General features: G+C 37.0%; 2 protein-coding genes across 2 annotated transcripts in view; one reads left to right on the top strand and one right to left on the bottom strand.

Annotated features, from left to right (window-relative positions):
* Nucleotides 1–1928: 1928 nt before the first annotated feature.
* Nucleotides 1929–3292, bottom strand: LOC134276790 (uncharacterized). The gene is made up of 2 exons (XM_062759108.1): nucleotides 2903–3292; nucleotides 1929–2555 (listed from the first exon to the last, which is right to left on the bottom strand). Exons 1-2 carry the CDS (start codon nucleotides 3290–3292, stop codon nucleotides 1929–1931), a joined length of 1017 nt encoding a protein of 338 aa, XP_062615092.1.
* Nucleotides 3293–4226: 934 nt separating this feature from the next.
* LOC134276702 (laminin subunit alpha lam-3-like) overlaps nucleotides 4227–10996 on the top strand; it is a 55801-nt gene continuing 49031 nt past the window's right edge. Inside the window, exons 1-2 of the mRNA XM_062759003.1 lie at nucleotides 4227–4398; nucleotides 7297–7586. Coding sequence (XP_062614987.1) covers nucleotides 4332–4398; nucleotides 7297–7586 — 357 coding nt within the window. The 5' untranslated portion in view covers nucleotides 4227–4331. The remainder of the gene's footprint in view (nucleotides 4399–7296; nucleotides 7587–10996) is intronic.

Genomic DNA, 10996 nt, shown 5'->3' with positions numbered 1-10996 from the left:
AAGCAGCCAGGAATTGAAGCGCACCTTTGACCAGATATGGAAGGAGGAAAAGGTGCCCAAAGAATGACCAGAGGACTGATCTGTAAAATCCCCAAGAGAGGCAACTAACAGGACTGCAGCTACTGGAGTCACATTGCTGTCCTTAGCTAGCAAAGCACTCAGCAGGATCATCATCAACAGAACCAACAGAATACAGGCTGGAGTTGACCGCACCCTTAGGAAAGAGCAGGCAAGGTTCCGGACAACCAGATCATCATCAGGAACATCCTGGAGCAAGTCAACGAGTGAAATGCTACACTGTCCATCCAATTTGTGGACTTTGAGAAAGCTTTCGACTCGGTGTACATAGACAGCCTTTGGGTCATCATGAAGAAAAATGGAATACCCATAAAACTGATTACGATGGCCAAAGCCTTGAATGACAATTTTCAGTGTTCAGTGATTGATGACAACGAGACCACAGACCCTTTTCCTGTGATGACTGGTGCCAAACAAGGATGCTGGATGTCAGGCTTCTTGTTACTACGAGCAACAGACCGTTAGAGAAAATAGATCAGGATTTAGACAGGACTTAACAACTATGATTGAAGACCTTGACTTGCGAACGACATTGCCCTACTGTCATCAGCAATGAACCATCTTCAGTCAAAGACAACAAAACTGGAAGAAAAAGTTGATTGAAGTTGAATGCCAAGAAGTGCCATGTGATGAAGATAAATAGCAAGAGTGAAATCAGCCTGGCAGTCGGAAACAGCGAAGCCGACGAGGTAGACAGCTTTACATACCTCGGCGCCAATGTCACCAAGCTTAAGGATAGAGGAGGAACTTCAGACATCAGGGAGAGGATAGCACTGTGTGGTGTATCCTTCAAGAGGCTAGCCAACATCTGGAACACTACAACCATCAGTAGAAAGATAAAAATCTCCCTCTTCAAGAGCCTGGTCCTCTCTGTATTGTTATACGGATGTGAGACTTTGAAGCTTACCAAGATAGAGGAAAAAAGATTGACATCTTCCAGACCAAGTGTCTCAAAAGAATTCTTAAGGTCAGATGGCAGCAGCATACTGCAGTATCCCAAACAAGACAGTTTTGGAGATGGAAGAAGCAGAAAGCATCAGTGAGGTGAGGAGAAGAAGATGGAATTGGATCGGCCATGTGCTTAGGAAGTATTCCATGGATGACTGTGTTGTGGCCATCGGGTGGACGCCTGAGGGGGAAGGGAAGCGAGGCCGTCCCAAGACAACATGACGGCGGATGGTGTAGGTGGAACAAAATAATGCAGGCTGGAACTCCGGGAACACGGCACGCTGTGCAGCCTCAGACCCGCCCCAGTGTAAAAGAAATGTTCAGGCCGTGTGTGCCTCCTGGCATGGTAAGAATTAAGGTTAAGGTAACCTTTACTTTTACGATTGACCTAATTTTTTTAAAAGTCAACTTCGGTGATAACTTCTGATTGACATACAAAAGAACGTTCATATTTGACACAATATGTCATAAAACATGACATCTCATCTACAAAGACACCGAAAACTACCTAACTACCTTTTCCTTGTTGCACCCGGAGGCCCATAGGGCAAGGACTAAGGATTTCCATTCTTTCTGTTCTTAGCTATCTTCTCCACCTCTCCCCAGGTTTAGATTTATTTCCTTTAGTTCCTTTTACACGGTTCGCCTCCCTGTTGATTTTGGTCGGCCTTTCCTCCTTTTCCCTTCTGGGGTCCATCTTAGTGCCACTCTTGTGATGTCTTATGTCCTATAGTTCCTTTCCCACCGTTTGCCTCCATGTTGTAGTTGGTCGGCCTTTCCTCCTTTTTCCCTTCTGGGGTCCATCTTAGTGCCACACTTGTGGTGTAATTTATTGGCTTTCTCAAGACATGGTCTATCCACCCCTATCTGTATTTTATTAGTAAGGTCCTCATGTCTGTTGTTTATTTGTTTGTTGTTTCGTACAAATTTTTGTTGGCAAAATATCCTAAAGATCTTTCTGAGGCATCTGTTATGAAAACTTGATAGCTTTTTGTGTCACTTTCTCTCATTCTCCAGCATTCAGCACCAGAGATTAAGACAGGTAGTACCCAACTTTTATACAGTTTGATCTTAGTGTGCCTGCTGATGCTGCTTGACTTCCATATATTTTTAAGCTTGATAAAGGATCCCCTGGCTTTACCTAATCTTGATATTATGTCCTTGTCATCTCCGCCACCTGATGTTACTACACTTCCTAGGTATGTAAAATATGCTGTATTTTTAACATCTTTTCCATTCAGTTGTATTTTGGGTGGGCTTTTTGTATTTAGGGACATTTCTTCTGTTTTCTTTCTGTTGGTGTTCAAACCGATTTTGCTGGCATTTATCTGTAAATTAGAAGGTTTTCTTTGCATTTGCGTTTCCAGATGAGATAATATAGCCAGGTCATCTGCATAATCTAATTCTTCTGGCTTGCTGAAAAAAGTCCACCTGATGCCAGTGTTTTCGTCACTAAGGAATGATCTCATTACCCAGTACACTGCTATGATGAACAATAGAGCTGTCTCACTCCTGATTTTACAAGAAAGCTTTTGTTTAAAGAAGTACCAATAGAGCATTTAAATTCTGCAAAAAAATGCTTTTATTAGGTCAACTAGTTTAGATGGTATACCGAAGTGCCTCAGGATTGTCCACAAGCTGTCTTTGTGAATGCTATAAAATGCTTTTTCAAAGTCTATGAAGTTTATGATGAGTTGTCTTTGCCATTCTGTGCATTGTTCTATTGTGTTTCCCAATATAAAAACTTGGTGACAGCAGCTCTTTCCTTTTCTGAAACCTGTCTGTTCTTTCCTTAACTTGCTGTCCACTGCTGTCTTAATTATGCATACAATTATTTTACTAAAGGCCTTGCTTGGAATAGAGAGTAAAGTAATACCTCTCCAGTTGTTACAGTTTGTGAGGTCTCCTTTCTTTGGTAGTTTGATGATGCTACCTTCAGGTCATGTTGCTGGTAACTTGTCATACTTCCATATCTTGCAGAAAAGAGGATGAAGGATACGGTATCTGCTGCAAGGATAATAGTTAGCTTTGAATAATAGTTGTCATTCCCAGGTAATTTATTATTCTTTGAACTTTTGATTGCTGTGACTATTTCCAACTTTGATGGTTCGTCTGTGTTGATTTCTAAGTCGATGCTTGCTTCGGGAATTTCTGCTCTGTTTCTTGGATCTGGGCTGTCCAGTGTCTCTTCAAAATGTTCCTTCCATCTTTGTTCTTGCTCTTTCTCAGATGTAATAATTAAGTCCTGCTTGTCTCTGACTGGCATACATGCATTTTTTGTCCAGTTAGCTTCTTGGTGATCTGATAAACATCACCCATTCTCTGTTCTGATGTTTTTTTCACCTTTTTTAGCCATATTTTCAATGAAGTTCCTGCGGTCCCTCTTTGTGGCCTTCTTTATATCTTTGTTACTGTCTGAGTATTGTTACCTTAATTTCTCTTTGATTCTTTCTGAATGTGTGTTACATAACTTGTTCTTTAGTTCTCGTCTGTCTGTCTGTCTAGCTGTCTCTCTCTCTCTCTTTCTCTCTCTCTACACGAAAGTATTTTAAGATTCGAGATAAGAGGAATAACTCCTCCATTCCACGACAATATGTCGAATAATTGCATTGAATAGTACTTAATTTAATTCTACTTTTTTTTAATTTTAGGTCGATATATGAACTGTTTATAAACATATATTTGTATAATTAGCACATGTACCGGTTGTTATAAAATATGAAATTTTTAATTTTTAGAAATTGAATCCTGATCATTTTTTTTTTTCAAAATGCAAATCAAAAGTCAAATCTAAAAATAATTTATATATTTATTTTGTTTCTTTGTTTGTTTTTTGGCCTTATTCAGGCAATTAGGATGAAGTTAATTTAAATGAGATCTGATAAACTCCTCAATACCTTCTACCAAGACTGTAAAAGGGGGAGGGGTGTTTGATGATCCAACATATGAGCCTCAACATATGCATTTTTCTCTCCAATGCGGATGTTCTATACATTTTGATTTTAATTAATCTATCAGACTATTGGGCAAAAGTACAATATATATATGTAGGTTATCAGTAACAATCTTCATTAGTCATGTGAAGTAATTACATCGGTGCAGGAAATTCTGCTTCGGTTCTGTGGTGCGCCGTTAGGCCGGAAACAGACTATAGTGGTATTTTTACGGTCAGAGTGTGGGCTCCCATGCGTGACGGGCCGGGAAATTCAGAGAGCGTCTGCTTTCTCCATAGGTGTAGAGAAGTCAGAAATCGGATAAAATGATTTTTCTACAAATGGGTACATTTTTATGAATAATATTGAAAAATGAAAGAGGTGACCTGGTTTGTGCTTGTCTTTTGGATGTTAATTTTACCTGTAATCAATTGCCAAGGTAAGTCTACCTGTCGGAAAGTGTGTGTGATACAATCTTATCTAAGGTTGCGGTTTGAACTAAATTCGATTTTTATTTTTACCTTGATTAAAACAAGATTTCATCTTATCAATGGAACATATATTTATAGGAACCGTAAATGTTGAAATGTCAGCAGTATTTTAGTTACTTAAATTACTACTTCTTCCACCTGCAATCAACAGACTGGGACACTTTCGAAGCTTAATTCCAATAATCTACAAAGAATTAACAGATTAACTTTATAAGGGAATCATTTCCCCAGAGCGTAACTTATATCAAAAATTTTGCAGTGTCAGAAAAGTTTACCTAAGTTAATAATAGATTCCTTCGGTGCACATAAATTTTGTTCTTGCGACAGTTGACATTTTAGTGAAAAAAATTTAAACATATCATTAATTAATATGCAGTGCGTGGTTACTGGAACCTAACATCGCTTCCTCATCTGAGAGCAAAGTATCTTAACAAGATGATTAACTGATTATAGGAGTCCGTAATATCGGGAGCTAATGAGTTAATCGTCGCCTCCAACTGTTGCCGCAGATTTTGATGGAATCAAACAAAAACTTCGTCAGGGGGTAAAATCATTAAACGGTTTCCTTCCCGTACATGTTCAGAACTTAATGTACCATCTTTAATTACAGTTTTTGCTTGCACTTTACCCCAAATGCTAATTTTTTTTTCGTTAACCCGTTTCCAAATTTTACTGAGCTGTCTCGGTGTTTTAGTGTGGGCGCAACTGTTCATAATATCTATGACATAAAAGGCAATTTTAAGAGATGTTCGTACAAGGTAGAAAAATTGTTCGCATTTGTACAGAAAGATTTGGGGTATAACGCTATTTGTACTTTGAACTTTTTATTTGATGTCAAAGCTATTCAGAATATGTTACGATAAGACAGGGTATTTTACTTATTCAGATAACAGCACCAGTCAACACCTTGAATTGGATCCGTGGACATTATAGGTCGAGGAATTGTCGTTTTATTAGTTTAAGGCATAAACGCTGTTACGATAGAATCTGCAGATAAAAGAAGTTTGCGTGAAGTCCCCCTTCCATGTAGAAGTTCTTGTTTGATTTCTGTAATTAAACTATTTGTTCCCTTTTAATGTGAGGACATTCACGAGAGCCCAGATGAGCTCCAGTGGATGTCGATTAAGGTGAAGATTTTGACGCAGAGTTCCCCCTCTTCATTGTTGATGAGAAACATATACAGACCTCGGATTAAAGTGGCTTAAACACCAATAGCGTTAATGAGATCTTATCTAGTTTCACAACTATCTTGTTGCATATGTTTTTCTTAATATATGAATCGTTTTTATCACATTAGCCTTAGATTTTGGGATAACTTCATATCTTGCTAAGTCATGTAGAATTTTTTTTTAGCAATGTGCAACTATATTATTTTGAATTTGCGTTCAGGAAATGATTACTGAAATTTATATAAAGAATTCTAAATCTTAATAAAATTTGTAGAAAGACAATATTATTTAATTAATTACAAAGATGTCTTAAAAAAAAGAAGGTCCGTACATATTTTAACAGAAAAAATACTTGTTTCAGTCGAACCCAAACAGTCGCCTCCTCCGTCAAATCCTCTCCAACGTTTCAGAAAAATATCTATAGAACTTGAATGAAACATCGATTCCATTTATCTTCTTTTTACAAACTAATTTGAATTGATTTGTGAACTTGTCAATACCATTACTGTTATTTATATCTAAAGCTAAAAATTAAATTCCCCATTCATTTCGGAGAATCGAGCCCCCCCCCCCCCCCCCCCTCGAAAAACGTAGACTCTGTGTATTTCTTTAATAAGCTTCAGGGATATTTTTAAAATTAATAAATATAAACATATTGATGAGAAAAAAGTCAAACAGAGTTAGTAAATTCTTAATGTCCTAACGGCTGGGCTTAAATAGCTAATAATTAAAAGTAGCGCACTGCTGTGTTTGAAACCCGAAATAAATGAAGAACGATTTAACCATTGACTTTTCGGAGGGAAAATCAAACTTCGGATTCAGACGTCTATTTTTCAGATTCAAAGAATCACCACCTTTAGCCTTAAATCGATGGTTCAGAATAACCATTAATGCAGTCATCTTTTCTAAGAGTGGTGGTAGGTATAATCTCGACTGAGATTTGTAGTGCACTGGTCAGAAGAATTTAATGTATCATGTAGTTTATAAGGAGATCAGGTAATATTAGGCCTACATGCTAGGCCTAAATGAAAAGGAAAGTGTGGGTATACTTGTAGTATGCCATTGAAATATAAATATAAAGGAAAAAGAATGAACGAATGCATTACATTTTTAGGACTATCTAGATTTCTGGAAATGGGGGTGCGTGGTCGGGGTACCCTTCTGAGACAAAGCCAAATTTTTTTTTTAATTTTTTTTTTCACAAGTGTGAACATGGTGAACGTCTTGTAATTTTAAATTAGTTTTTTTCAGAGAATTTTCTTTTAACATGAATATGTAACGTATTAGATCTATCTAAGGAATGAAATGCAACCCAACTCCCAATTTATCCTATATGACCTGGGTTGCCAACTTGCCGTTGGGCCAGTTTACACTTTATGAACCTCAAAGCGGTCTATAGATATAAAGCGTAAACTGCTCCAACCCAGGTTATAGCAGTATAACTTGGGTTGCCATTTAATTCATTCCCTATAATTTAATTTTCAATCATTATGTATAGAAAAAGACCTTAAAAACGTCTTCAGATTGTTCATGTTTTAAACGTAATGTCAAGCGGATTGATATTTTTTGACGTAAGTCATTGTGATGTAGGCAACCCAGGTTATACAACTTAGATTTATTTTTTATCCCATCAAATGATGTGTTACAAACTTACAACCAAAATTAAATTATTTTCAGATGTAGGGTTATTTCCAAACATCCTGAACTTAGCAACAAGGTCTACCATAACTGTAAATGCTACCTGTGGAGAAGAAAAGAGTGAGGTTTTCTGTAAGCTTGTGGACCATGTCAAAATTTTCCCAGACAAGAACTCTCACTGCGACATCTGTGATGCGAGGAGTCGAGACGAGAGGCGCCGTCATCCCATCACAAACGCCATCAACGGCAGGAACTCATGGTGGCAGAGCCCGACACTAACCAATGGAGCCCTGTATAATTATGTAACAATTACTCTGGACCTCAAGCAGGTATTAAAACTAGTTTGCTAATATTAGAAGTCTTGAAAGATGTTTGTGCAATACAGAAACATATGACTATAATATTTTTCAGTTTTCTATCCAGAATTTTTTTTACGTGTCATAATAAAGCAATTCGATTTTTCGAAAACCTACCCACCCATTAGAGGATTTTAAAACAAAAAATATCAATAAGGCCATAATAAATAAATTGCTAGATTCTCATCCAAATTTTTTTAAAAATCGAGGCAGGCGGGCGGCTTTTATATTTTTTATTTTTTCAGTTTTGCAGATTTTTTATTGACCTGGTCAATCGGTTTAATTTTATCTACAATACCCAAATAAAAGTCATGGTAAATGTTCAATTATCTCTTACTTCACATTATCACCAATCTTTTTCAACCAATGACCCTTGTTTAAAATATATGTAGGACTCCAAGGTGAGGTGGGACTCCAAAGTCCGATGGTCACGCCAAAGTCCAATGGTCTGCAGGCCTTTCAAAATCTGCCGGTACCCGGTACTTTTACCCGGTTGGATTCGTTCATGGTACCTGCCAAAATATTCAGTGGAGAAAAAAAATCACGTAAAAATACGATAGGCCCTATCATAATAAACACAATTTTTGTGGTTACGTAGCTTTGTATTATTGTTAGTCCGTAATTGTATCTAATAACGTTTTTGATTGGTTAGTCAAGAAGATCATTAAAGCGTTTGAATAAATGAAACAAAAGAGATTGCGTAACGCGTCTTATTAGCCCCTTCACGGTAACTGCGGTACTACTATATTGCAGGGCAAAGTAATAACGTGTGGCGAAGTTTTTGTTGAGAGATAATTAAATGACGTATATTTAACAATTACTTTTACGTCATATTTCACCAAACTATATCATATTGCCCTGCAAAAGTCTAAAGAGCAGTACCGCAGTTACCGTGAAACGGTCTATAGGCTAGATCTTATCGAAAACGAAAGTAGATTTCGATCCGTCAAATTCCTCCGTCACTGACTTTGACAAAAGCTAATGACTATGGATATACTTTAAATAAATACGGCCAAAAAAAACATAAAAATAGGAATCCAGGTATCAGATATGAATGTCAATTTAAAGCCATGGTAATGAGATTCACAAAAGATTTTAAGATACAAGGAACTAGACCGCGGAAAGTCTTCAACACAATTGACCGATCGAGAAACCGACATGAACAATAGGTAGTTCTTTGACCACCTCTGTACATTTTAATAGCCTCAACTCTTCAAATTTAAGTGTCAAAACCCGCAGCTGACGATATAAATTACTTAAAGTCTTAAATATCTGCAACTTTCTGATGAAACAAAAGGACATAAAACAGAAACTATTTCTTTTGCCATACATTTAATTCTTTGATTCAGCGGTTTCCTAGTGGTCAAGAGAATGACCTTGCGGACGTTTTCTTTCTTCCCAGTATTGTAACCATATCCAGTAAAGTGAGGGAGTCATATCTAAATTTTTTTGTCTCCAGTTTGATGTCATCTTTGTGTATTTTACACATGTATAATATTATTTTATATGTACATGTACCAGTGCATGAAATATATGCTGAATTTATTGGTACATGCTATGCATCATGTAGTGGTTCTTCTAATTTTTTTTTAATCTGCACTTTACTGTAGAACAGAAATGAATTTCATTTAATGCAAATACAATTTCATTTCTCTTTTATTAAATTTAAATTTTGAATTTCCATTTCCTTTCGTGACTCAATAATTTCTTTTTATATTTAAAACATACCACTTACAACTCAAACCTTGCAAAATTTTTTGAACAAATTTATATAAACAAATATAGGATAGAACTTAGAAGTTTTACCTAAATCTTATTGTTACTCTGCTCAAACAACTAATTTATCTATGTAATTCCACCCATCCAGTGCTAAACTTCACATGTAATGTGTATTTACCAAAAATAAACTTGGAAACAAGGCATAAAAATAACACTGATAGCAGCATACTTCTATGTGTCCAAAAACCAGGAAATGCTGTCTGGTGGCTTCTAAATTTCAAAATTTTTCCGGGGGGGCATGCCCCCGGACCCCCCTAGCAGGCTCACGCCTTCGGCGTTCGCCAAGTGGTACCTCCTATTTTTGATAAAGTACCACCTGGTTCAAATCTTTTTGAAAGCCCTGGGTCTGCACCAAACCACGATGGTTTAACACGCCAAAGTCCCATGGTGCGGAAAACAATTAACATTTATGACGTCATAGTACTAATCTGCCAAACTACAATGCCGCACCATGCCAAGGTTTTAAATAAGTATTTATAATTATCATTATGCGAAAACTAACTCTCCTCTCTCGGATAGGTGTGAAACTAACCCTAATCACTAGAAAAGTGTGAAGGCCTAACAACTATATAGATATCTAGATATCTTGGGTGGCTGCGATACTAAGCCTAATAACTCAACTAGTGTGCGAGGACTACCTGGTAATCCAAATCAAAGCAATTAAAAGGACTAACCCCAATCAGTTGAGTGGTGTGTGAGGACTTTCCTAATATCTCTGAAATACGAGGGGCGATCAGAAAATAATGCAAGTAATGTTATTCCATAGATATTCTTCGTAGATGACCAAAACCTATGTCACGCACGGGTAGATACATTCATTACCTGTGTCTGTCTAAAATTTCTTATCGTTTTATTCACTATTTCAAAAGTTACATACAAAAGAAGAAGGGGTAGTCGTACACACTGACCATTTTCTCCAAGTGATATGAAATCTGCTGTGAAAGCTGAAATAAGAACCTATATAAAAGTGAGAAGCATTCTTGATATACCCGCAAAAATAATTTTGAATGAAATTTGTCATATTTATGGAGAATCTGCAGTTTCGTTAAGCACAGTTTGTCGTTGGTTAAAAAAGTTTATGAATGGCGTTGACGTCGTTAAAGATTCTTCAAGAACAGGGCGACCAAAGACAACTGTTACTGATGGAACCGTGGCTGCAGTTAAGAAAATGGTAGAGGAAGATGGTAGATATTCTTTAAAATATATTGCTAGTGTCGTTGGTATCTCATCAGCAAAGGTTCATGAAATTTTGACCAAGCACCTCAACCTACGTAAAGTATGTGCACGATGGATACCACATCTCTTGACACCAGAACAGAAGACAACGCGTTTGAAATTTGCTAGGAAACTGTTGAAAATCTATAAAAACTGTGACAGGAGAAAATTTTCTGACTTGCTAACAGGTGATGAAACTTGGATTTACTTTTTTGAGCCGCAAAGAAAAATTAACAATATGATGTGGGTAAGGAAGAATAGCGAGCGACCAGTCACTGCAAAAAGGTGTCAGAGTGCTAAAAAGATTCTGTATGCAATTTTCTTTAATTCTAGTGGCCCAGTTGTGCAAATTCCAACTCCGCAAGGTAGAGGTATCTCGGGACAATTTT

This window comes from Saccostrea cucullata, unplaced genomic scaffold (assembly GCF_032062105.1).
Source record: "Saccostrea cucullata isolate Sc308-1 unplaced genomic scaffold, CSIRO_AGI_Scuc_v1 ctg13, whole genome shotgun sequence".
NCBI lineage: Eukaryota > Metazoa > Mollusca > Bivalvia > Ostreida > Ostreidae > Saccostrea > Saccostrea cuccullata.
This window is presented reverse-complemented; position numbering and strand designations above follow the sequence as displayed.